This window comes from Chlorocebus sabaeus, chromosome 1 (assembly GCF_047675955.1).
Source record: "Chlorocebus sabaeus isolate Y175 chromosome 1, mChlSab1.0.hap1, whole genome shotgun sequence".
Classification (NCBI taxonomy): Eukaryota; Metazoa; Chordata; class Mammalia; order Primates; family Cercopithecidae; genus Chlorocebus; species Chlorocebus sabaeus.
The window spans coordinates 98,620,395-98,644,966 of NC_132904.1; the positions used below are offsets into that span (position 1 = coordinate 98,620,395).

The 24,572-nt window shown below is 42.0% G+C and overlaps 1 protein-coding gene across 12 annotated transcripts in view; it reads left to right on the plus strand.

Moving 5' to 3' along the window:
• The first annotated feature begins 291 nt into the window (after nt 1–291).
• Nucleotides 292–24,572, plus strand: part of YAP1 (Yes1 associated transcriptional regulator) — a 122,339-nt gene continuing 98,058 nt past the window's right edge. For all 12 annotated transcript variants that reach the window (XM_008020647.3, XM_008020639.3, XM_008020644.3 and 9 more), the window contains exons 1-2: nt 292–726; nt 3,693–3,943. In XM_008020647.3, the coding sequence (XP_008018838.1) occupies nt 406–726; nt 3,693–3,943 (572 nt within the window). In that variant the 5' untranslated portion in view covers nt 292–405. The remainder of the gene's footprint in view (nt 727–3,692; nt 3,944–24,572) is intronic.

Below are 24,572 nucleotides of genomic sequence, written 5' to 3' on the forward strand. Positions count from 1 at the left end.
CCGCCAGGGAAAAGAAAGGGAGGAAGGAAGGAACAAGAAAAGGAAATAAAAGAGAAAGGGAGAGGAGGGGAAAGGCAACGAGCTGTCCGGCCTCCGTCAAGGGAGTTGGAGGGAAAAAGTTCTCAGGCGCCGCAGGTCCGAGTCCCTCGCAGCCCCTCCCGAGGCGCAGCCGCCAGACCAGAGGAGCCGGGGCGCAGGGCGGGGGCGGAGGCGCCGGGGCGGGGGATGCGGGGCCGCGGCGCAGCCCCCCGGCCCTGAGAGCGAGGAGAGCGCCGCTCCCGCCGCCCAGCACCGCCCGGCCCGCAGCCGTCGCCGCTTCGCCACCTCGGCCTGTGAAGCCGGGGCGTCCGGGCGGAGCCCTCGCTCGCCTGGTTTAGGGGGTGCGCGTCGGGGGAGGCAGAAGCCATGGATCCCGGGCAGCAGCCGCCTCCTCAACCGGCCCCCCAGGGCCAAGGGCAGCCGCCTGCGCAGCCCCCCCAGGGGCAGGGCCCGCCGTCCGGACCCGGGCAGCCAGCACCCGCGGCGACCCAGGCGGCGCCGCAGGCACCCCCCGCCGGGCATCAGATCGTGCACGTCCGCGGGGACTCGGAGACCGACCTGGAGGCGCTCTTCAACGCCGTCATGAACCCCAAGACGGCTAACGTGCCCCAGACCGTGCCTATGAGGCTCCGGAAGCTGCCCGACTCCTTCTTCAAGCCGCCGGAGCCCAAATCCCACTCCCGACAGGTAACCTTGTGGCCCCTCTCCCCGCTTCCCCGTCGGGCGGGCCTCAGACCGGGGGGGCGCTCGGGAGCCGCGGCCGCCAGCTCTGGCCAGGGGAGGGGGTTGCGGGAGCTCTAGCTGGGGTGGGGGTCCCGCGGCGAAGTGGAGGAACTGGAGTTGTCCGCTCGGCCGCGGTGACCAGCGCCCCACTCCTCCCAGAGTCCGGGGCTGAGATTTGTTTTTCCTTTCGGAGTTTCTTTCTGCGGTTGCAGCCCCGGGGGGCGTGCTTTCCCTCCTTCCTTTCTTTCTTCCCGGGGTTCCCGGGAGGTTGGCGGGAGTGGAGGAGGGGTGGGGAGGAAGGAAGGGGGTGGGGGAGAGCCGAGCCTGGGCCGCGGTGGGCTTGCACAATGCGCGCGCCTCTGCGCGCTCCGCACCTTCGCTCCCGCCGGGGCCGGGCCGGGAAAGGGGGAGGGGGGCCTCTGGCATTTGTGTGTGGGTGAGTTGCCAGCGGCGGCCGAGTTTGTGAAGTTGAGCCCTGGGCCCCTTTCCTTTGCGGCCTCTCGGTCCACTTCAGTCTCCTGGGGGAGTCAAATAATTGTTCTCTTGTTTTCCAGTGTTGATTAGAGGTGGGGGTAGAACCGGTCCATTTAGTTTTTTGCTCTTTCTTTCCCTCCCCCCTACCCATTTCCCCTCCCCCTCCCCCTCCCGTAAGCATTTATTTTCCTCGCGGCTTAGGCGATTTCTGAATACAGGTTTCGGGCTTCCCCTGCCCAGACTTTCCTGGAAGTTGTTTATGGAGTTCTTTCACCCCTGCGCTTCCCTTGTGTCTTGGAACTTGGGTCGGCTCGCTCTTATCAAACTTAGTAGGTTGCGTGTTGGTTTCCCGATTGTAGGCTATTATTTACAGTCGGCTGAAAAGCTTTTGAATTAGCCACATCTGTACGTTGCGCAGGAACTGAGTTGCGCTTTACAGTACCGAGGTTTTAACACAAGCCTTTGATAATACACTGCGGGTTGACTCATAGGCCAAGTCCTGCCTAGTTCAACTGTGATTAAAAGTTAATGTTTGGGAAGCGATGACTAATTCTAGGATCGCCATTGCTTTTTAATTCTTATTGCGGATATGAACATGGCTGCTTTTCCACATACACAACGTTCGATTATTTTGCCAGCTTGATTCAGCATAGAAGTGAAACTATTTATAATGAGAACGTTAACATTCCGATAGGTCCCAGTGGTTTTGTTTAGTGTAGGGTTCTCTCTCTTTCCTTCTTTTCTTTTTTCTTCTTCTTTTTTTAAACAACTTGCTTCAGGCTAAACTTCAGCATAGGAACTTTGCCCAAAAGTTAATAGGTTTTCCAAATACTGCAATGTAGTTAGCCCACTCGGGCTGTAACTTGAGTGGAAAGAAGAGTTACCGCCCCCACTCCCATTCCCTCTCCTATTTGCAGGCCTGTTGTATATTCTTCTGTCAGAGACCACAGGGTTTTGGAACTCAGAAAAACTCACTTAACCTGATGACAAAAACCCGGGTTAAGGAGGAGGAAGGAAGGAAAAACAATTTAGCTGCTTGCCTAAACAGTTCAGTTTGTCAGAAATAAACTTAGGTATGCTTTTTTTCTTACCCTGGAAGTTGGTTTATGGACTCATTGTAAGTAAATGTGTGTTGGCATGCACCCTGCAGACTACACGGTATTTTTTCAAAGTATAATACACATAGATTGGATCCCCCATTTTGTGACAAAGAGTCACAACTGGAAAGTGTACTTCTTCTTCTAGTAAATAATTTTTACAAGAATTTATCCAGCAGTTCTAAAATTCATAAACTATTATAGTTTTGTTTTTTTAAATAAGTTTTTAACTAAGTGTTGCTCATCTGTAAATTGGACTTTTATTTCTGCTAGTGATTTTCTAAATCATACTTACTCTGATGGGAAACTCAGAAAGGTATATCACTTTAAGGCATTAATGACTCTACTGAGTCCTTCCGGTTTCCTTACCTTTGTGAATCTAGGAAATTCTAACTTTTTGATAATCAAAGTCTAATTCTAATTAAACACATTTAAAAAACTATGCAAGATTATGAATAGTAGAATGTAGGTTGTGAATACTGTTGTTCACAACACAAACTGGTGACTATAAGTTGTTTTATATACATCCATTTTTCTGTCTTGAAAACTATGTTACAAACGAGAAAGCAGGCATATGGAAGTTAACATACTTGTTCAGTGTCACACTAGCCAGCTTAGACTGGAACTCAGATCTTTGGGGTCTGAATGCAGAATTTTTTCTGCTTGTATAGAGTTGTGAATGTCTGTGAGTTCTTAAGTTATAATTGGACTGATAACCTCATTATCTTCTACATACAAAGATATAGTTGAGTTTTTTTCATCTTGTTCATTGTAGATGGCTTTTAAGAACATTTGGGCAGTTCAAATTTGTTGCTTTCATTAAAAATTGTGTAATTTGTTATGATTTCTTTATTGATGGCGTTTTATCATGGTGGGAAAAAATGACGAGGGCTTGTTTTTTCTTGGGCTTGACCTAGAAAAAAAATTAATTACTTAAAACCTAGTAAAAAATGCATATTGTTTGCGTTGTGTTTATACTTAGAACATTTTAGAACTTGGAAAAGCACCCATAACTGCAGTGACTTTTTAAAAATTAGGTTTTAAAATTCGCTATTATTTTTGGAATGTTTTATTCATTCACTACTAGTTGCCCTTACATGTCTAGTGTGTAGTAGGTGGAAATTCATTAGATGGACTGCTCATCAATAAAAGTACAAATATAAAACTTATATTAAAATTATATAATATTAAAAGTATCCGTTTGAAAACCTGTGTTCTCCAGTGTCGAATATTAAATGTTGAAATTTTCCTTTGGCACTTAGATACCAAGCTGCAATTAAGCAGTGACTGGGAAATTTAAAGGAACTCTCTAAAAAGTTGTGTTTCTTTTTTAATTTTTCATCTTAATATTCCTAATAGGCCAGTACTGATGCAGGCACTGCAGGAGCCCTGACTCCACAGCATGTTCGAGCTCATTCCTCTCCAGCTTCTCTGCAGCTGGGAGCTGTTTCTCCTGGGACACTGACCCCCACTGGAGTAGTCTCTGGTCCAGCAGCTACACCCACAGCTCAGCATCTTCGACAGTCTTCTTTTGAGATACCTGATGATGTACCTCTGCCAGCAGGTTGGGAGATGGCAAAGACATCTTCTGGACAGAGATACTTCTTAAAGTAAGTGAAAATAATGGTGGGAGACAGTGTATTGGAAGACATAGTAAAGTGGTGTCAAGATACAGAATATCATTTGTTTTTATTTTTTTTAATATTTATGTTAAGCTCTGGAGCTCTGTTCTATCTCCCATGTATATGTTTAAGTTTAGTATGACCTAAATACCTTTGTTAGCATGGGTAATATTTTGAGAGCTTTACTGAGTCTTGGTTCTGAGCCTCTTCATAATCTTTTCTTTTGTGGAAGTTGGGTTATTCTCATTTTGAGCTTGTGCCAAACCTGTTAATTAGCCTAGCACAAAACAGAAAGAATACCGTGAAAATTTTCAAATTCTGAGAATATTAGGGCTAGCAGCATCTTATGAAGTACGTGTGGTGCTACTTGTATCTTTTTAAATAAATATTTTATTGGTGTAGAACTACAAAATAAGTAGGGCTTTTTGGGGAGTCTAATTTTACAGTATTTTAAATTGTGAAATGGCAAGCACTACAACTGAAGCTTGATGTGACTTACCAATATTTCCCCCCATAATGTAAAGGGAAATATAAATTTTTAGGTTTCATACGCAGTCTCTCAGTGGCAAACTTCTTTCAAGCTAGTAGATCTTCACAATAGAAACCCTCCTCTCTGGGAAAACAAAAACATGACCATTGGGTTGTTTATTTTTTAAATCAGTCTTTTTGTGTTTAACAAAATGGCAAAATTGCAGTAGGCTGAAAAGATCTAAATAGTTTCTCTCCTCTAATTTTGAAATTACAGATAGGACCTCAATTTTTTTCTGGCTTGTTTGGATCAAGTATATATAAAATGTTGACTAAAGCTAATTATTATAGACTGAAATTGATGTCTTTTAAAAAGCTCACTTAATAGTGTTTAATCAGGTTGAGATAATAAAGTGAAAAACAGTGTAAGTTTTTATTCAGATCTGTCTTGACAGTCTACTCCTAAGGCAAGTGTAACATTTATTTATCATATCAGGTAATACCATTAAGGATGTTTTGTTGTGTGAATCCTAATATGTGTTTTATATTGATTGTCTTCCAGGGTGGGTTGCTACTTTGTAATATAAGATAGAAAATTTCGTGACAGACTTACAAAAGAGCAGAGGAAAAAGTTTGATCATGAAAAGTTCATAGTTTTTTTTTTTTTTTTTTTTGCCCCCTTTCCTGCAACTTTTTGTTTTTCTTCTTCTTTTTTAAATTCATCTTCTGGTGTCCTGGTATCCATTTCAGAGGATCAGGTTTCAACCAGAACAGTAAAGGGCCTGAGACTGGAAAGTACACACAAGTCTGGCAAACTCATCTGCATGAGCAAGATCATTTGTTCTCAAGCAGACATCCAAAGTAAATGATTGAAAGAGCTGCTAGCTGTGAAGGATGTGTCTTGAAGGGGAAGGGAGTGGAAACAAACCAGGTTGTTAGGAAGAAAAAGAAAAGCTGCACTTTTTTGAACCTCTCCCTGCTGGGTCACATGCTGACCTGGGGAGATTTTTAAACAGCTTAATAGCCTGCTTGCCTTCTTTCTTTGGTGGATGCTGTGGCTAAAAGTATAAGGTTAAAGAGCAACATTTATGCTCTTCTTGTTAGTTCTTTGTATCTTGTAATAATTGCTTGTAGGTGATATCTGCCTACAGTTTCATTATTTTGAATGAATGATCTTTTTTTTTGAGCTGAAATCAGTATTCTAGATACGGTTGGCCTTCCATATCTGTGGGTTCAGTATTCATGGATTCAACCAATCTCTGATTGAAAATATTCAGAAAAAAAATTACATCTTTGTTGACTAATGTACAAGCTTTTTTCCTTGTCGTTATTTCCTAAATAATGTAACAACTATTTATATAGCATTTACATTGTATTAAGTATTATAAGTAATCTAGAGATGATATAAAGTATATGGGAGAATAGGTATAGGTTATATGCAAATATTATGCCACTTTATGTGAAAGACCAGAGTGTCTGTGGATTTTAGTACATGTAGGAGGTCCTGGAACCAATCCTTAACCACAGATGTTAAGGAATGACTATTTATTTTTCAACGTTTCCAGTGATTCTTCCTTTGTGAAGAAATGTTTGTCTTAAAGGTATTGATACATGTAGATGGATTAATGAAGGGTATATACCTTCCAGCCCCAGTCACCTCAGTTCACACCTGTCACCTATGGGCCTGTAAGGAAGATAAATCAGGCCAAAATAAATAAATCTCAAATTATGTCATATGAGAAAAAGTTGCAAGGGTAGAGAGAGATTTACCTGGAAAAGAAAAAGCTGGGAGGAGGAGAGATAAGACACGATTGTTGTTTCAGTGTTTCTGGGGAACTTTCATATGAGAGTAAGGTTAGTCTTATTATATAAGAAATGTGAGCAATTTTGATTCCTTGAAAGAATTTTCTTATATAAAACTTTTCAGAACTGGAAGAGTTTTCCTGGACAGGTAAATCTTGCTCAATAAGTGTAGGTAAAATCATGGTTACTTGGTATCTGTCAGGGATTCTGTGCAGGCCCCTAAACCTTGGATGTGGAAGATGAATGCTGTGGGCTTATAAAATTTTGTATTATAAAGAGTATCTGCTTTATGAACAATATGCAATTTGGAGAAATGTTTTGAAATAAGATTATTTCACCTTCTCTAGTTAGCTACTTCCATGATGTTATGGGCTGTATAGTTGTTATAACTTCTTTTTGTGTACTGAACAGATAAGTGAGGTTAATTTCCTAACCATTAGTCAAAGATGATGATCAACTAAGCTTTTGGTGCCAAGTTTCTATTGTCAAAAGTTCATTTTTATCCTAGTTCTGATGTTTTAAAATAGGGCTGTCTTTGTAATCAATATTTATATACTTTCCTCTTGTATCTAAAGAAGTTTGTTGTTGTCAACCAGATGTAGAATGAAGATTTAAATTAGTTGCGTGTTTTACACTTACTTCCAGAGTGAAACATTTTATTTTAATGCATCTTTTTAGATATTCGTTGGAACTGACTTTTAAGTTCTATAGGTCTATAACTTACTGAGATTTATATTTGGCATGAAGAACCTGACTATAAATGGTCCAGACAGGCAAGGCAATGTAATTTGAGGAAAAACTTAAGAAATGTTAAGAAACTACCCAGTTGTTGCCTTGTGACCATAGATGATTGAGTTTTTGAAGTTAGTTGGCCTATCGTCTAGTTTCCAGGCAGCATGATTACTGAAAGATTATAAGCAGGCAATCATTGGTCATTTTAAAGCCCTCCTTAGGTCAGTGAGATCTTGTGGAGAAGACTCGTATCTTATTTTGGCAAGTGATATGGTGGAAGTATGGTGCTAGCTACATTTATCAGTGGCTTGTTTTCAAGATGAATGTGAAGTATGTAAACAAAGCTTAGCCATATAATGTTTGTTCTATTGGCATTTACTATTCAAAACCAATTTCTTTACCATTGCATTGAACTTTCATTTTAAAAGAATTCATTGTCTTTATGACTCTGAGAGTTATTACCTTCTTCAGCTGTCTTATGGTTTTCCTACAGGAAATAGTTCTTCAAGTAGTTGGTCAACAACTTCCTATTTCTTTATAAGCTGCTGAATAACTTCCTGAATCAGAATTCTGTAATATCTCTGGTTTCAAGGAGTGTTTTTACTTGCAAGTTTATTGTATTGACTCTGATGCCTTGTAACTATTACCATGTTCAAAGACATGTGTTCGTATATATAATGTACCATGTAAGACCTTATAATTTGATTTAAGGAATCTGGATCAGGGATTTTAGAAGTTTGTACATTTGCATTGTTTTAATAATGTTCTAATAATTTTTAAAGGATAGTTTTGTTTCATTTCCATTGTTTATCATTTTCTGAATAACTAGCCACAATGTTTTTAGTCTGTGAAGATTCAGAGTTTTTTGTGGCTGTGATTTGATTAAGTTATATTGAGCATCTTGGTGTACAATTTAAAAAGGATATGTTTTTCAGAGATTTTTGACATTGTGGGGCATACAGCTTACCCATCTTCCAATATTAATTTGCCCTGTAGATATAATTGATCGCTATCTATAGGCTGATTCTTTCTTTGTTTCGTTTTTGTTTTTCTTTTTGGAGACAGTCTTGCTCTGTCGCCCAGGCTGGAGTGCAGTGGCACGATCTTGACTCACTGCAACCTCTGCCTCCTGGGTTCAAGTGATTCCCCTGCCCCATCTCTACTAAAAACACAAAAATTAGCCAGGCGTGTTGACGCACACCTGTAGTCCCAGCTACTCAGGAGGCTGAGGCAAGAGGATTGCTTGAACCTGGCAGGTGGAGGCTGCAGTGAGTTGAGATTGAGTCACTCCACACCAGCCTGGGCAACAGAGCCAGACTCTCTCTCCCAAAAAAAAAAAAAACATATACAGTGTATGTTGTTATCGTATACAGTGTACCTGATATGTATACAGTGTATTCAGAACATATAGAATGTATCTTCGTAATAAAGATTAGATGTTTTAAAAAGGAAGTTTCATGAAGAATAAGGCCATGCTGTTTCTTTCTGTATCAAGTATAACCCAGTTTCCCTTTAAAACTGAAAAGCTTGTAATTTTGCCATTAAATGTTAAGTTGCACACGTGCACATGTATACACAAACAAAAAACCAGTTCAAATTGCAATCACAAAGTATTTCCCTATTTGAGGGAAGGCCAGTCTCTGGGTGTTTGTCTTGCTGTTGAGGCTGAGTGGAGAGAGAAGATGAAAGTACGCCCTCAGCTCTGGGGGGCGGGGGAGAGCTTACTTCTGCTCAGTGGGTGGGCATCACGGGGAAGAATGGCACACAGTGCCACAGTGATTTAGGGAGAAAACCCTGGAGAAACCGTATTCACTGGTGGCAGAAGAAAAACAGTTGGAAAATAGTAGATGTGACAGAGTAAATAGAACATAGAGATTAACATATTGCCTGGGAAAAGTAATGGAATCTTTTTAGTGTGAACTGAGAAAGAAGTTCACTAGAACTTCTTTCTAGAACTAAGAAATATTTCTAGAAGTTTAAATGTAGCAGACACAATGACTGCAAGATGGTAGGCCAATTTTCTTTTTAAAGTCACATTTTAAAAAGTACCTTTTCCTAAAGCTTTATCTTAGCCATTATAAAAACCAAAACATCTAGGTAGCATTTAAATAGTTGAAACTTGGGGGAAGAAACACACAAAAAAACCCAGGTTTTTACAACCCTAAGATCAGTCCTCTTTAGTTACATAGAGAAATATTTTACCTTGTAGTTAGAAAAATAATGGGAATTTGCAGCTTAAAATACTCAATGCTATCATGACTCTGCATTGCCTTGTACCTTAAGGCTTTGAGGGGAGGTAAACGCTAAACCTTTTTGTTGCGAAAATGTATATTGAAATTTAGGCTTAGGACCCATCAAAGTGAAGTCATTTTAAAAATCAGTTGCTAAGATTTAAGATTATTCAGACTTAATTTGCTACCCTCTGTAATAGCATAATTTAGCCATTAATTGTGGCTTGAAAGTTTTTAATAATAGCTGAGTAGCATTGTATAAAGGGAGGTCTTAAAGAGCTGTGTCGTTCTATAACTGTGGTTACTAAGTGATGCACTTCTGACAAAAAAGGGCTTCTGATTCTAGGATTAATCAGAACTTCAAGCCATGAAAGGGACATTGCCGTTTCTATGAAGAAGAATTGCTTCATGGTTCTGGTTGCTCAAGTGCTGTAGCACCAAGTTTCCTGGGAACAAGTACTGCCACCGTGGAAGCACTTTTATTTACGTAGGGCTTGACCCCTTCTAAATGCAAACAAAGAAGTTTGGTTTAAATCACAGCACTCTTCCCCCTCCCCTCTTTAATATTCTAGACAAGGAAAATGGTCGGTATTTAATCCTCATTTTGCTCCTAGCATGAGAAGAATCATAATTTTTAAACACACCAAGTGATAGTCTGTTGTTTCTTTAAATGATGTTGCAAATTAATAAAATAATGCAAATGGCAGTATCTATTATTTGGGTTTTCTTCCACCAAATGTTTTCAATGCTGTATTTGTGGTGAGTGCCATTACTTCATTTGCTGTCACTTTAATTTGTGTCTCTTACCTGTTTATGGGATATTAGTCACTTGACTATCAAATTCTTCAGCAGAATTCTCAGACTATCAAATTCTTCAGCAGGATTCTCAGTTGGGGGTGGCTGAGGGGACATTTTATTAAAAGCTGCTTCCTTTCTCTTCTTGCAATTGCTTACTTAACCTAAAGGGAGGAGGATTTTTGTTTTTAAAGTAAGGTATTTATTTGGCCAGTAAGTATGTTTAGAGAGTTGATATTTGCATGAAAATTGCTGCAGATTTGATTTGGGATTTGGAGTAAAGATAGTGTGTTTGTTAAAGTGCTTCAACAAAATGGAATGTAGTATATAAAAGTTGCTTGAAATTCAACTTGTAGTATATCCTGAACTGACTGTAATACGGAGCAGGCTTTTGGGATAAGAAGTACACACCTTACCACCTAGGAGGTGAAACAAGATGTGGATTTTTTTTTCCTGTATATGGAAATAGATGTGGGGGTTCTTTTGTTTTATATTTATAAAACAGTCCTCCCTCACTCTTACTCCTTCACGTACGGTAGTCCCTCCCCACCATCCATGAGTTTCCTTTCCAGAGTTTCAGTTACCTGCCATTAACTGTGGTGTAAAAATATCAAAATGGAGAATTCCAGAAATAATTCATGGCCAGGTGTAGTAGCTCACATCTCTAATCCCAGCACTTTGAGAGGCTGAGGTGGGTACATCAGTTGAGCCCAGGAGTTCACGACCAGCCTGGGCAACGTAACAAGATCTCGTTTCTACTAAACATATAAAAAATTAGCCGAGCATGGTGGCACCTGCCTGTAGTCCCAGCTACTCAGGAGGCTGAGGTGAAAGAATCACCTGAGCCTGGGAAGTCACGGCTGCAGTGATTGTGCCACTGCACTTCAGCCCAGCCTGGGCAATGGGAGTGAGACCTTGTCTCAAAAAAAGCCAAAAACAAAAAACCATAAGCTTTAAATTGCAATGTTTGAGTAGCGTGATGCAATCCTGCAATCTTGTGCTGTCCAGTCTGGGATGTGAATCCTCTCTTTGGCCAATGCATCCACACTGTCTATGCTACCTCCCACCCCACCACCCCATTGGTCACTTAGTAGCCACCTCAGTTGTCAGATCCAAAGACCGTAGTATATATATAGGATATAGGGTTTGGTACTATCCACTGTTTCAAGTATCCACTGTGGGGTTTGGAACATTTCCCCTGAGGATAAGTGAGGGGCTGCTGCCTCTGATTTTCTGCATTTGTTTTATAAGGTATATGATTTTTTTGTATTTGTTTGATTTTTTTTGAGACTGAGTCTTACTCTGTCACCCAGACCTGGAGTGCAGTGGCATGATCGCTGCCCACAGCAGCTTCTACCTCCCAGGCTTGTGTAATCCTCCCACCCAGCCTCTTAAGCTGGGAATACAGGCATCCACAACCATGCCTGGCTAATTTTTAAATTTTTTTGTAGAGACAGGGTTTCACTATGTTGCCCAGGCTGGTCTCAAACTCCTGGACTGAAGTGAGCCTTAGGCATGAACCACCACACCTGGCCAGGCACATGGTTTTTATTATAAAACTAACATTTATTAGAGAGAATCAGAAAATTCAGGAAAAGAGAAAGGGGGCCTGGTGCGGGGGCCCATGCCTGTGATCCTAGCCTTTTGGGAGGCTGAGGCGGGCAGATAACTTGAGGCCAGGAGTTCAAGACCAGCTTGGCCAACAGTAAAAACCAGTCTCTACTAAAAACAGAAGGAGGAAAAAAAATAGCTGGGCATGGTAGCACATGCCTATAATCCCAGCTACTCCTTTTGGGAGGCTGAGGCATGAGAATCGTTTGAACCCGGGAGGCAGAGGTTGCAGTGAGCCAAGATCACGCCACTGCACTCCAGCCTGGGTGACAGAGCCAGACTCTGTCTCAAAAAAAAGAGAAGGGGGAAAAAAAAAAAGAGAGAAAGGGAAGGAAGCACCAGATTTCTGCCAATGAGAGGTGTTTGAAGGACCTTGTTTTCATAGTCTGTGTATAAACATATATTTTGAAATTTGATTTTTAGGGAAGTAACCTGTACATTGATTTAGAAAATCCGTTAATACTGTAAGGTTTATAAAGAAAAAAGAGCAGACTGGGCACAGTGGCTCATGCTTGTAATCCCAGCACTTTGGGAGGCCAAGGCGGGCAGATCACCCGAGTTCAGGAGTTCGAGACCAGCCTGGCCAACATGGTGAAACCCCATCTCTACTAAAAAATACAAAAATTAGCCAGGCCTAGTGGCAGGTGCCTTAATTCCCAGCTACTTGGGAGGCAGAGGCAGGATAATCATTTGAACCTGGGAGGCGGAGGGTGCAGTGAGTCGAGATCGAGCCATTGCACTCCAGCCTGGGGGACAAGAGAGAGACTTCCCTCAAAAAAAAAAAAGAGAAAAACAGCAGTGACCCTCTTTTCTTTATCTCTGACTTGCCTTCTTCACAGGCAAACACTTTCCACTCCTTTTAGGTGTTTTTTCCCCAGGTACTTTAAAAATTTCCATATTTATAAAATATGTTACATTGCTCTTTCTTGAATTTTCATCACCCCTCAAAATCCTTCTTTTCTTAATCATCCCATTATAATGCCTATAATTGTTTTGTTAAATGTGTTTACAATATGACAATTCATGTTGTACCTACAGCTGAGTCATATAATGTACTATGATTTTCTGGAAACTTCTGTATTTCCTTGCCTGACCAGTTGTTATTTGCCATGATTTTTTGTTTTTATTTCTGTTGCTTTTTGCCCACCTTGGAGGTATCCTCAGAGTCCTTTGTCTTCCTGCTCTGTGCTAGACTTGTTGCTTCGGAGTTGTCGTATTAGGATGTTCCTTGGTTTTCATCCTAGGGAGTCTCTGGATCACTCTTATGGGTTGGATACCCTATTTTTCTCTTTATTTGCTCACTCTTTGAGTTCATCCCCTAGAAATTTGCAGAGGAAAGGGGTACATGGGAGGTAGCTGCGTTGAGATCTCTTGTGTCTAAAACTATCTTTCTCTGTTAACATTTAGTGGACAGTTTGGTTGTAGCATTTAAGGTTATTTTCTCTTGAAATTTTGATGGCATTACTCCATTTTCTTTTTTTTGTTTGTTTGTTTTTTTTGAGACAGAGTCTTGCTCTGCCGCCCAGTCTGGAGCGCAGGGGTGCGATCTCAGCTCACCGCGACCTCTGCCTCCCAGTTTCAAGCGATTCTCCTGCCTTAGCCTCCCGAGTAGCTGGGACTACTGGCGTGTGCCACCACACATAGCTAATTTTTGTATTTTTGGTAGAGACAGGGTTTCACCATGTTGGCCAGGCTGGTCTTGAACTCCTGACCTCAAGTGATCCGCCCGCCTTGGCCTCCCAAAGTGCTGGGATTACAGGAGTGAGCTGCTGCACCCAACACTCCATTTTCTTCTAGCTTCCAGTTTGTTAATTGAGTGTTTGCTTTCCTTGGGGATTTTAGTGTTTTGTTCTTTATATTGGGGGTCTGAAATTTCATGATGTCCTTTGGTATGCTCTTTTAAAATTCATTGTAAACAATGCCTGGTCATGTATCAGTTCATATAAAGAAACTCAGTCTTCAGTATGGATGATGCCCCTCAAGATTTTGCAGTACAGTTGCCCTAAAGTACAATTTCAGGCATGGGATCTTTCAGTCCTGGAAGACATTTCTTTTGTTAGTTCCCAGGTAATTTCTTCCAGACTGTTTTTTCTTTTTTTCTGGAATTCTTGCTAGTCAGAATAACTCTTATTTTATTTTCTTATCTTATCCCACTGTTTTCTTTCACTTAGCATTTTGTTATGTTTTCTGGGAGATCCCCTCAAATTTAACTTTTAATTTTTCTGTTGATTTTGTTTTGTTTTGTTTCTGAGATGATGTGGAGGGGGGTCTCACTCTGCTGCCCAGGCTGTAGTGCAGTGGTGCAATCTCAGCTTACTGCAACCTCTGCCCCCTGAGCTCAAGCAGTCCTCCCTCCTCAGTGTCCTAAGTAGATGGACCACAGATGCGCATCACCATGCTTGGCTAAGTTTTTGTGTTTTTGGTAGAAATGGGGTTTCACCATGTTTCCCAGGGTTGGTCTCAGACTCCTGAGCTCAAGTGATCTGCCCGCATCTGCCTTCAAAAGTACTGGGCTTACAGGGATAAGCTATGGTGCCTAGCCAGATTGATTGATTGATTGATTGATTGATTATTGATTGATTTAGAGACAAGGTCTTCCTCTGTTGCCCAGGCTGGAATGCAGCAGCACGCTCAGGGCTCACTGCAGCCTCAACTTCTAAACCTCAGGTGATCCTCCTGCCTCAGCCTCCCCAAGTAGCTGGGACTGGCTAATTTTTGTGTGTGTATGTTTCGTAGAGACAGTGTTTTACCATGTTGCCCAGGCTGGTGTCAAACTCCTGGGCTCAAATGATCCACCCACCTTGGCCTCCCAAAGTGCTGGGGTTACAGATGTGAGCCAGTGCACCTGGCCTGATTTTCTTTTTTCCCCAAAAAACTATTTCTCATTCTTTTTTTTGAGACAGAGCCTCGCACTGTCACCCAGGCTGGAGTGCAATGGCACAATTTCAGCTCACTGCAGCCTCCGCCTCCTGGGTTCAAGTGATTCTCCTCCTTCAGCCTCCTGAGTAGCTGGGATTACAGGCACCTGCCACCGTGCCTGGCCAATTTTTTTATATTTTTAGTAGAGATGGGGATTTACCATGTTAGCCAGGCTGGTCTCAAACTCCTGACCTCAAGTGATCCGCCACCAGCCTCCCAAAGTGCTGGGATTACAGATGTCAGCCATATCATGCCTGGCCTGTTTATCGTTCTTAATCTCCAGTGAGTCTTTTGTGAGCTCATTGTTTGTTTGTTATTTTTAATAACATGCTGTTCTTACTTTATGGATGTAGTAATGTAATATCTCCCTTGGGATATTATACTGTTTCTTTTTATATTTTGTGCTGATGCCTTCATTTTCTAGGTGGGCTTCATTGGAGAGTAATACAATAGGGGCCAAGCCCTGAAGTTGCAGGGACCCCTGAATGCCACTGTCTTAGTAATTTCCTCTTTTAGTGGCCACTATCTCTAGCTAAAAGTCTGCCAGTCTGGAGAGCACCAGTGGTGATGGGGGTTAGGACTGAATACCAGTGTTCTTGGGCTTGATAGTGTGGGGCCTCATCCCTGCTCTCAGCTATGTCATGTGTTTGAATCCAAAGTCTCCAGGTCTGTTTCTCTGAAATCTGAATAATCAGTTTCCTCCTTGGGCTAAGCAGAGAGGTATGCAGTAGGTTTTTTTTTTTTTTTTTGAGGCGGAGTTTCGCTCTGTCGCCCAGGCTGGAGTGCAGTGGCCGGATCTCAGCTCACTGCAAGCTCCGCCTCCCGGGTTCACGCCATTCTCCTGCCTCAGCCTCCCAAGTAGCTGGGACTACAGGCGCCCGCCACCTCGCCCGGCTAGATTTTTGTATTTTTTAGTAGAGACGGGGTTTCACCAGGTTAGCCAGGATGGTCTTGATCTCCTGACCTCGTGATCCGCCCGTCTCGGCCTCCCAAAGTACTGGGATTACAGGCTTGAGCCACCGCGCCCGGCCTTGCAGTAGGTTTTTAAAGAGTTGTATGTAAGCTGAATTTTTGTGAATCCAGCTTATAATTACAGATTGACTATAGAAAGTTGCCAATTTTCTAAACCCAAAACAGTGACTATTAGCCATTTTTTATGATTTGATTTAAACATTACAAAGTCACTTTTTACTGAATCCTTGATATGATTTGGCTGTGTTCCCACTGAAATCTCAACTTGAATTTTATCTCCCAGAATTCCCACGTGTTGTGGGAGGAACCCAGGGGGAGGTAATTGAATCATGGGAGCCAGTGTTTCCCATGCTATTCTGGTGATAGTGAATAAGTCCCATGAGATCTAATGGGTTTATCAGGGGTTTCCGCTTTTGCTTCCTCCTCATTTCTCTCTTGCCCCCGCCTTGTAAAAAGTGCCTCTCACTGCCCGTCATGATTCTGAGGCCTCCCCAGCCATGTGGAACTGTAAGTCCAATTAAACCTCTTTTTCTTCCCAGTCTTGGGTATGTCTTTATCAGTAGCATGAAAATGAACTAATGCAGTACATTGGTATCAGTAGAGTGGGGCTTTGCTGAAAAGATACCCAAAAATGTGGAAGTGACTTTGGAACTGGGTAACAGAGGTTGGAACAGTTTGGAAGACTCAAGAAGAAGACAAGAAAATGTGGGAAAGTTTGGAATTTCCTAGAGACTTGTTGATGGCTCTGACAAAAGTACTGATAGTGATGTGAACAGTAAGGTCCAGGCTGCGGTGGTCTCAGATGGAAATGAGGAACTTGTTGGGAACTGGAGCAGGGGTGACTCTTGTTACATTTTAGCAAAGGGACTGGTGACAGTTTGCCCTTTTCCTAGAGATTTGTGGAACTTTGAACTTGAGAGAGATGATTTAGGTATCTGGCCAAAGAAATTTCTAAGCAGCAAAGCATTCAAAAGGTGACTTGGGTGCTGTTAAAAGCATTTAGTTTTATAAAGGAAGCAGAGCATAAAAGTTCAGAAAATTTGCAGCCTGACAATGCAGTAGAAAATAAAAACCCATTTTCTGAGGAGAAATTCAAGAGAGTTGCAGAAATTTGCATAAGTAGCAAGGAAACTAATGTTAATCCCCAAGACCATGGGGAAGATGTCTCCAGGCCATGTCAGAGACCTTCACAGCAGCCAGCCCCATCACAGGCCTGGAGGCCCAGGAGGAAAAAGTGGTTTTGTAGGCTGGGCCAGGGTCCCCCTGCTGTGTGCAGTCTAGGGACTTGGTGCTCTGTGTCTCAGCCACTCCAGCTGTGGCTGAAAGGGGCCAACGTACAGCTCAAGCTGTGGCTTCAGAGAGTGGAAGCCCCAAGCCTTGGCAGCTTCCACTTGGTGTTGAGTGTGCAGTTGCACAGAAGTCAAGAATTCAGGTTTGGGAACCTCTGCCTAGATTTCAAATGTATGGAAATGCCTGGATGTACAGGCAAAAGTGTGCTGCAGGGGCGGGGCCCTGATGGAGAACCTCTGCTAGGGCAGTGCAGAAGGGAACTGTGGGGTTGGAGCCCCCACACAGAATCCACACTGGGGCACTTCCTAGTGGAGCTGTGAGAAGAGGGCCACCATCCTCCAGACCCCAGAATGGTAGATCCACTGACAGCTTGCGTCGTGCTCTTGGAAAAGCTGCAGACACTCAGTGCCAGACTGAAAGCAACCAGGAGGGAGGCTGTACCCTGTAAGGCCACAGGGGTGGAGCCGCCCAAGACTATGGGAATCCATCTCTTATGTCAGTGAGACCTGGAGTAACAGGAGATCATTTTGGAACTTTAAAATGTGACCGTCCCACTGGATTTCAGACTCACGTGGGCCCTGTAACCCCTTTGTTTTGGCCAATTTCTTCCATTTGGAACGGCTGTATTTACCCAATACCTATACCCCCATTGTATCTAGGAAGTAACTAGCTTGCTTTTGATTTTACAGGCCCATAGGTGGAAGGGACTTGCCTTGTCTCAGGTGAGACTTTGGACTATAGGCTTTTGGGTTAATGCTGAAATGAGTTAAGACTTTGGGGGAACTGTTGGGAAGGCATGATTGGTTTTGAAATGTGAGGATATGAGATTTGGAGGGGCCAACGGTGGCATGATATGATTTGGCTGTGTCCCCACTGAAATCTCAACTTGAGTTGTATCTCCCAGAATTCCCATGTGTTGTGGGAGAGACCCCGGGAGGAGGTAATTTAATCATGGGGATTGGTCTTTCCTGTACTATTCTCGTGATATTGAATAAGTCTCACAAGATCTGATGGGTTTATCAGGGGTTTCTCCTTTTGCCGCTTCTTCATTTCTCTCTTGCTGCCATCATGTAAGAAGTGCGTCTCACCTTCCACCATGATTCTGAGGCCTTCCCAGCCACGTGGAACTGTAAGTCCAGTTAAACCTCTTTTTCTTCCGAGTCTCAGGTATGTCTTTATCAGGACTGTGAAAATGAACTAATACAATCCTTAAGTGCTTTTAACAAGCAAGTGCTTACTTCAGTTATATTTGTCCTTATCAGTATCAGTTTTGCTAGCTTACCTTTTTGTGTGTTAGATTTTCTTAAAGGGAGAATTATAGACTGTGACTCCAGAGTAGTTAGCATTGATTGGACAGAATTTTGTTCAGAAGGTCTGGATTCTGGTCAGAGAGACTGGAGACATAATTCCTATTCTTACGTATGATAAGGGAGGTAGTCCTATCTGTTCATATGCCATTTCCAAGTTCTTTGTCTAGTTAATATACACAGCTTTAAAAATTAAGGCTTTAAAGTAGAACAGCCTTATAGAATTATTGACCTCTCCCTCTCTTCCTTTGCCTCTCCCTCTCTTCCTTTCTTACCTCCCTCCCTCCCTCTTTGCTTCCCTCACCCCAAACCCTGTGTCCCCTCCCCACTCTCCTGACGCTGTCTCTTTCTTTCTCTCATCAGTATAGATGGTGGTAGGAAAATGTTTATACATAATCTAAATTGATTCAGTAATTGTAAATATGCAGTATACTGCATAGGTTAACCCTGAGATGTATTTAACTGGGTTTTGTCTCAGTTTTTCCCTGGCAAGTGGTGTTCATTTAATAGAGACCTCAAAAGAGTAGCCTGCGTTCAGTCCTTAATAGACCATTGTTGATGTCAGAATATTTTTTTTTTTCTATATACTATCATATGGTCAAGTAAGCATTTTTAGAGAATGAGTTAGAATTTCATGAAGGCTGGGTTTAGGTTAAAATACATTCATCCGGGCCAGATGCGGTGGCTCACACCTGTAATACCAGCACTTTGGGAGGCTGAGGTAGGCGGATCACGAGGTTAGGAATTCAAGACTAGCCTGACTAACATCGTGAAACCCTGTCTCTCCAAAACACAAAAATTAGCCGTGCATGATGGTGAGTGCCTGTAATCCCAGCTGCTGGGGAGGCTGAGGCGTGAGAATCTCTTGAACCCGGGAGGTGGAGGTTGCAGTGAGCCAAGATTGCACCATTGCATTCCAGCCTGGGCGACAGAGCAGGACTCTGTCTCCAAAAAAAAAAAAAAAAAAAAATCCACCCATAGATGATGGCTGAGATGTGTTAGGACCCCTTATGGTTTTTTATCTCAAGTTGAATTTCTCCAGGTCCCCTTTTCAGCAGTCTCGTCCTTGTTTAGGTAAAAAGTGGTTACATGGGAAAATCTGTTGGGTGAAAAGGAAGCAAACCTTTTTTTTTTTTTTTTTGAGGTGGGATCTCGCTCTGTCACCCAGGCTGGAGTGGTGCAGTGGCGCTATCTCAACTCACCGCAACCTCCACCTCCACCTCCAGGGTTCAAATGATACTCCTCCCTCAGCCTCCCCAGCAGCTGGGATTACAGGCATGCACCGCCACACCTGGCTAATTTTTGTAGAGACGGGGTTTTGAACTGTTGACCTGAAGTTATCCGCCTGCCTTAGCTTCCCAAAGTGCTGGGATTATAGGCGCGAGCCACTGTGCCAGGCCAGAAACCTTTTAAAACTGCATTCAAGCAAAACCAGACCAGAGCACTGTATAGCTGTCAGAGAAGAGGGTTTTCTGAGTCATAAAAGGTATTAAAATAGTGAATGGTGTGAGGAAGAGTGGAACAGAATTTGGTACACCGTAGTTCATGTAAAATAAGAAAGTGTGTTAGAATAGCCAAGTGCTAAGATTTAAAATGAGCTAAATAAATGGAGATTCCTAGAGACCCTGCCTGGAACCAATTCTTACCAGTGTTAGGGTCACAGTTAGAATTTCCCGAGCTCTCCTGGATAACGATTGATTGATTGATTGATGGATTGATTGACAGGCTCTCATTCTGGTTGCCCAGGCTGGAGTGCAATAGCATGATCTAGGCTCACTGCGGCCTCAATCCTCTGGATTTAGGTGATTCTCCACCTCAGCCTCCTGAATAGCTGAGATTACAAGAGTGTGCCACCACACCTGGCTAATTTTTGTGTTTTTAGTAGAGATGGGGTCTTGTCATGTTGCCCAGGCTGAAATCAAACTCCTGGACTCAAGCAGTCTGCTCACTTCTGCTTCCCAAAATGCTGGGTTTACAGGCATGAGCCACCACACCTGGCCTCTCCTGGATAACTACTTTTTTTTTTTTTTAAGATTTAAAAACCTGGTAAAGAGTTGTCCAAATACAGATGTTTCTGTTTTTCCTCTACACATGTTCAGACTGATACAGGTTATGTTTCCAAAATCATGTAGTTTGGATGGGTTCCAAATGATGTAATAGGATCACTTTTGACCCCTCCCAGCTGGAGGGTATGCAGGCTTTCCTGTTAGGACTAGTACAGATCTCTTCTTATGGGTGAGAAAATAGTCACTATTTCTTCACAATGATATGTAAGTGTCATTGTCCTCTGTTTTTGAGGATAAACCATGCCCTTTTTATACCTGTCTGCTTTGAGTTAGTGCCTGTCATACTGCAGATAAGAATTTGCACAGCTTATCAATAAGCCAGTTCTCTCTCTTCCCTCAAATACTGGGTGGTTTTCTCAAAAAAGACCCACATGGTTCTGGATGAAGTGTTCGATTACTTGCTTTGATGTAGTTATAGTTTCTAAAACTATAGCCCAAAAAAGTAGCCAATGCTTAGTCTTTAGTAGGCCATTGTCAATGTCGTTCTTCCTGCCATTCTTTTCTATGAACTCACTATAAGTGCTTTTGATCTCTTGATTTTATAAACACCTATGTAGTGGTTTTATGTAGCAGGCATTGTTCTAAGGGTTTACTGGATCCCACTCTGTGTAGTTGGGACAAAATTAGTAACATGTCAGTCTTGATGGACTGGGTGGATCTCAAAACTTCATTGTTAGTCGTCTGTCTTGTTTGCCTTTTCATGGTAACTGTCCCTCACGATTGAGGCTATGAGTTCAATAGAGATCTTGCCATCTTTGTTCAGCATTGTGTGTGTAGCTCTTGATACATTTATTGGCAGATGACACGCCATAGACTGCTCATTTATTTCAGAGTCCATTGGTCGATAGTCTTCCTGATTGATGACTCTAGTTTCTGCATAATTCTGATTGCCCTTTTCACTCTTGAAAGTATCCCACAATGGATGATAAATTACATATGCGAACTAGAGTATTTATTATGTGTATTCTGAAGTTAATTTTATGAGTTTGAGGTTATTTTTAAGCTTTAACAGGAACTATTAAAAAAAGGTACTCTTTGTCTTCTGGATATAAAGCAACAGTATATGGTATTATATGGTGTTACAAATTTTGTTCCATGGATAGTGAATATCTGATTGCTTTAGGATTAATTGAGTAAGAAATTCTGTTGTCAAAGTGATACCAAGCCTGGCCAACATGACGAAACCCTGTCTCTACTAAAAATATAAAAATTAACCGGGCATGGTAGTGTGCACCTGTAATCCCAGCTGTTCGGAAGGCTGAGGCAGGAGAATCACTTGAAGGTGGAGGTTGCAGTGAGCTGAGATCTCACCACTGCATCCCAGCCTGGGCAACAGAGCGAGACCCTGTGTCAAAAAAAAGAAAAAAAAAAAGTGATACCAGTGAGCAGACAACTCTGGGAGGCTGAGAGAAAAGTCATGAGGTGGTAGCATGGGTCAGATAGTACTCAAGTCACACTTAAAGGAGTTAGCATTTTCAACTAGTGATTGTGCGGACATTGGAGGAGTCAAAGACAGAGCTGCCAAAAGGTTTTCTGGTAAAACCAAAGGTCTTTTCCCTCCCCACCTTGAATGACATTGCATCTCAAGAGAGTCTTCGCTTGATGCTGTTAATTAATTAATCTCAGTTTACTTTGCACTCTGACTTTGAGTTTTTTTTTTCATTTTTTGAAAAACAGTTCTTCTGATATCAAAACACTTGAAAAGCCATTTAATGACTTGGTTTTATTCACTGCTTGAGACAGATTGTTTCAAAGTGAGGACCATGCATTACATGAACATTGTTAACTATAATTGTATCCTGTATACATTTTTTAAAGGTTTGTTTTGATGTTGGCACCTGTTTAAGATTTTCCTTTTTTGCTACTTTTTGACCCCGTTTGCCAGAAAATGCTGGTTGAAAGGAATTGTTTGCATTCCATTTTTTTGGTAAATTCAGTTCATGTTCATTTGTTTACCAATAAACTTATTAGAATTGTGCAAAGTGAATATAAACCTTTTACACACATTGGTTACTCCTGTTTTAGTTAGTAATTATCACTGCAAATTGAATTAATAGTAAAATGTGTAAAACATTACTATTTTTTACTTTTTTTATTTTTTACTGGCATAGGGGCCAGGCGTAGTGGTTCATGCCTGTTATCCCGGTGCTTTGGGAGGCTGAGGCAGGAGATCACCTGAGGTCAGGAGATGGAGACCAACCTGGCCAACATAATGAAACCCTGTCTCTGTCTCTACTAAAAATACAAAAATTAGCTGGGAGTGGTGGCATGTGCCTGTAATCCCAGCTACTCTGGAGGCTGAGGCAGGAGAATCATTTGAACCGAGAGTTGGAGGTTGCAGTGAGCCAAGATCGCACCACTGCACTCCAGCCTGGCAACAGAGTGAGACTCTGTCTCAAAAATAAATAAATAAATTCATTTAAAAAAATACTAGGATTTTAGTTTAAAAGATTTTAAAACTATAATTACTAAACTCTAGGATTTTAAATTTATTAATAAAACTTTTGTGGCACACAGGATTTTTGGTTTTTTTTGGGGGACAGAGTCTCATTCTGCTACCCCAGGGATGGAGTACAGTGGTGATCTCAGCTCACTGCAGCTTCTACCTCCTGGGTTCAAGCAATTCTCCTGCCTCAGCCTCCCGAGTAGCTGGCACTACAGGCATGCGCCACCATGCCCAGCTAATTTTTGTATTTTTTGTAGAGAGGGGGTTTCACCATGTTGCCGAGGCTGGTTTCAAACTCCTAGGCCCAAGTGATCTGTCTGTCTCAGCCTCCCACAGGGCTGGGATTACAGGCATATGCCACCACGCCTGGCCTAGAATTCTTTATCTAATGTCAAAGTTTAATATGGTTTTGGAAGGAAGTTATGAGTTTCACAAATGCTTATAATTAAGAAGTAAATTTAGTTGACAATAGCATATTAGGCTGTTAAGATTTCAACTCTGCTGTTTTATAGGAAGTCACATGGAGGTCATTTACTGTTACTGGTTATCTTAGTCACCTTAGGCAGCCATTTAAAAAAAATACCATAGACCGAGTGGCCCAAACGGAGAAATTTATTTCTCATTGTTTTGGTATGGTAGATTTCATCCTGAGGTCTCCTCTCTTGGTTTGTAGGTGGCTGTCAATCTCTCTGCTTGCCCAGACGACTGCTTTTTGTACATAGAGGAAGAAAATACACACACTCATGTCATTTTTTGTAAAGGAACTGATTTCATCATGAGGACCCCACCACCCTCATGACCTGATCTAATCATAATTAACTCCCAAGACCCTGTCTCCAAATGTCAGCACATTGAGAGATGAGTGCTTCAGTGATGACTTTTGGGAGGACACAGATATTTAGTCCAAAACACCGTCTTAACTGAAAAGAGTTTACATTATGGACATTTATGTTTGAAAAAATCAGCTATTTAGGTAGTGATGGTCTCTCACTTTATTTGGCATTGACTTGTTAGGGAAACCTTTTGCTTTCTCATTTCAAGGTACTAGATTAGCACCTTATTATCATACTTAATCTGTTATTATGATTTAGAAATATCAAGATGCTATAAACAGCATGGAATTATGTGCAGATATACGATTGAGAGTGGGATTTTTTTTTTACATCTCAGTATTGTTCTCCATGTTATTTAGAGGTATGTACTTCGTCTTAATATGCTATGGTGTGGTTTTTTTAATCTATGAAAAATTAAATATATATATATAAGAATGCATAAAACACACTTATTTTAAATAGCGATTTTGATGGAAATACCCTTCCAGGTTAACCACTCTCCAGGTTAATAAAGAGAATATTGCTAGTTCCTTAGAAGCCTTCCATGTACCTCTCACAGATCACGTCCCTTTCCCTCTATCTAGAGGTAATTTCTGGCCTTTATCTTACCTTTTTTTAAATTTGAGAGATAGGGTCTCACTCTGTTGCCCAGGCTGGAGTATAGTGGCCTGATCACTGCTTACTGCAGCCTTGACCTCCTGGGCTGAAGAGATCCTCCGACCTCAGCCTCCTGAGTAGCTGGGACTGCAGGTACATGCCACCATACCAGCTAATTTGTTTCTTTGAGACGGAGTTTTCACTATTTTTGCCCAGGTTGGAGTGTAGTGACGCAACCTCAGCTCACTGCAGCCTCCACCTCCTGGGTTCAAGTGATGCTCCTGCCCCAGCCTCCTGAGTAGCTGGGATTAAAGACGCACGCTGGCTAATTTTGTATTTTTAATAGAGTCAGGATTTCACCATGTTGGCCAGGCTGGTCTTGAACTCCTGACCTTAGGTGATCTGCCCACTGTAGCCTCCCAAAGTGCTGGAATTACAGCCTGACCATAATTTTTAATTTTTAATTTTTTGTAGGAATGGTATCTCACTATGTTGTCTAGGCTGGATTATTTTTTAGTTTTACCATCTACATGTGTATTTATTTCAG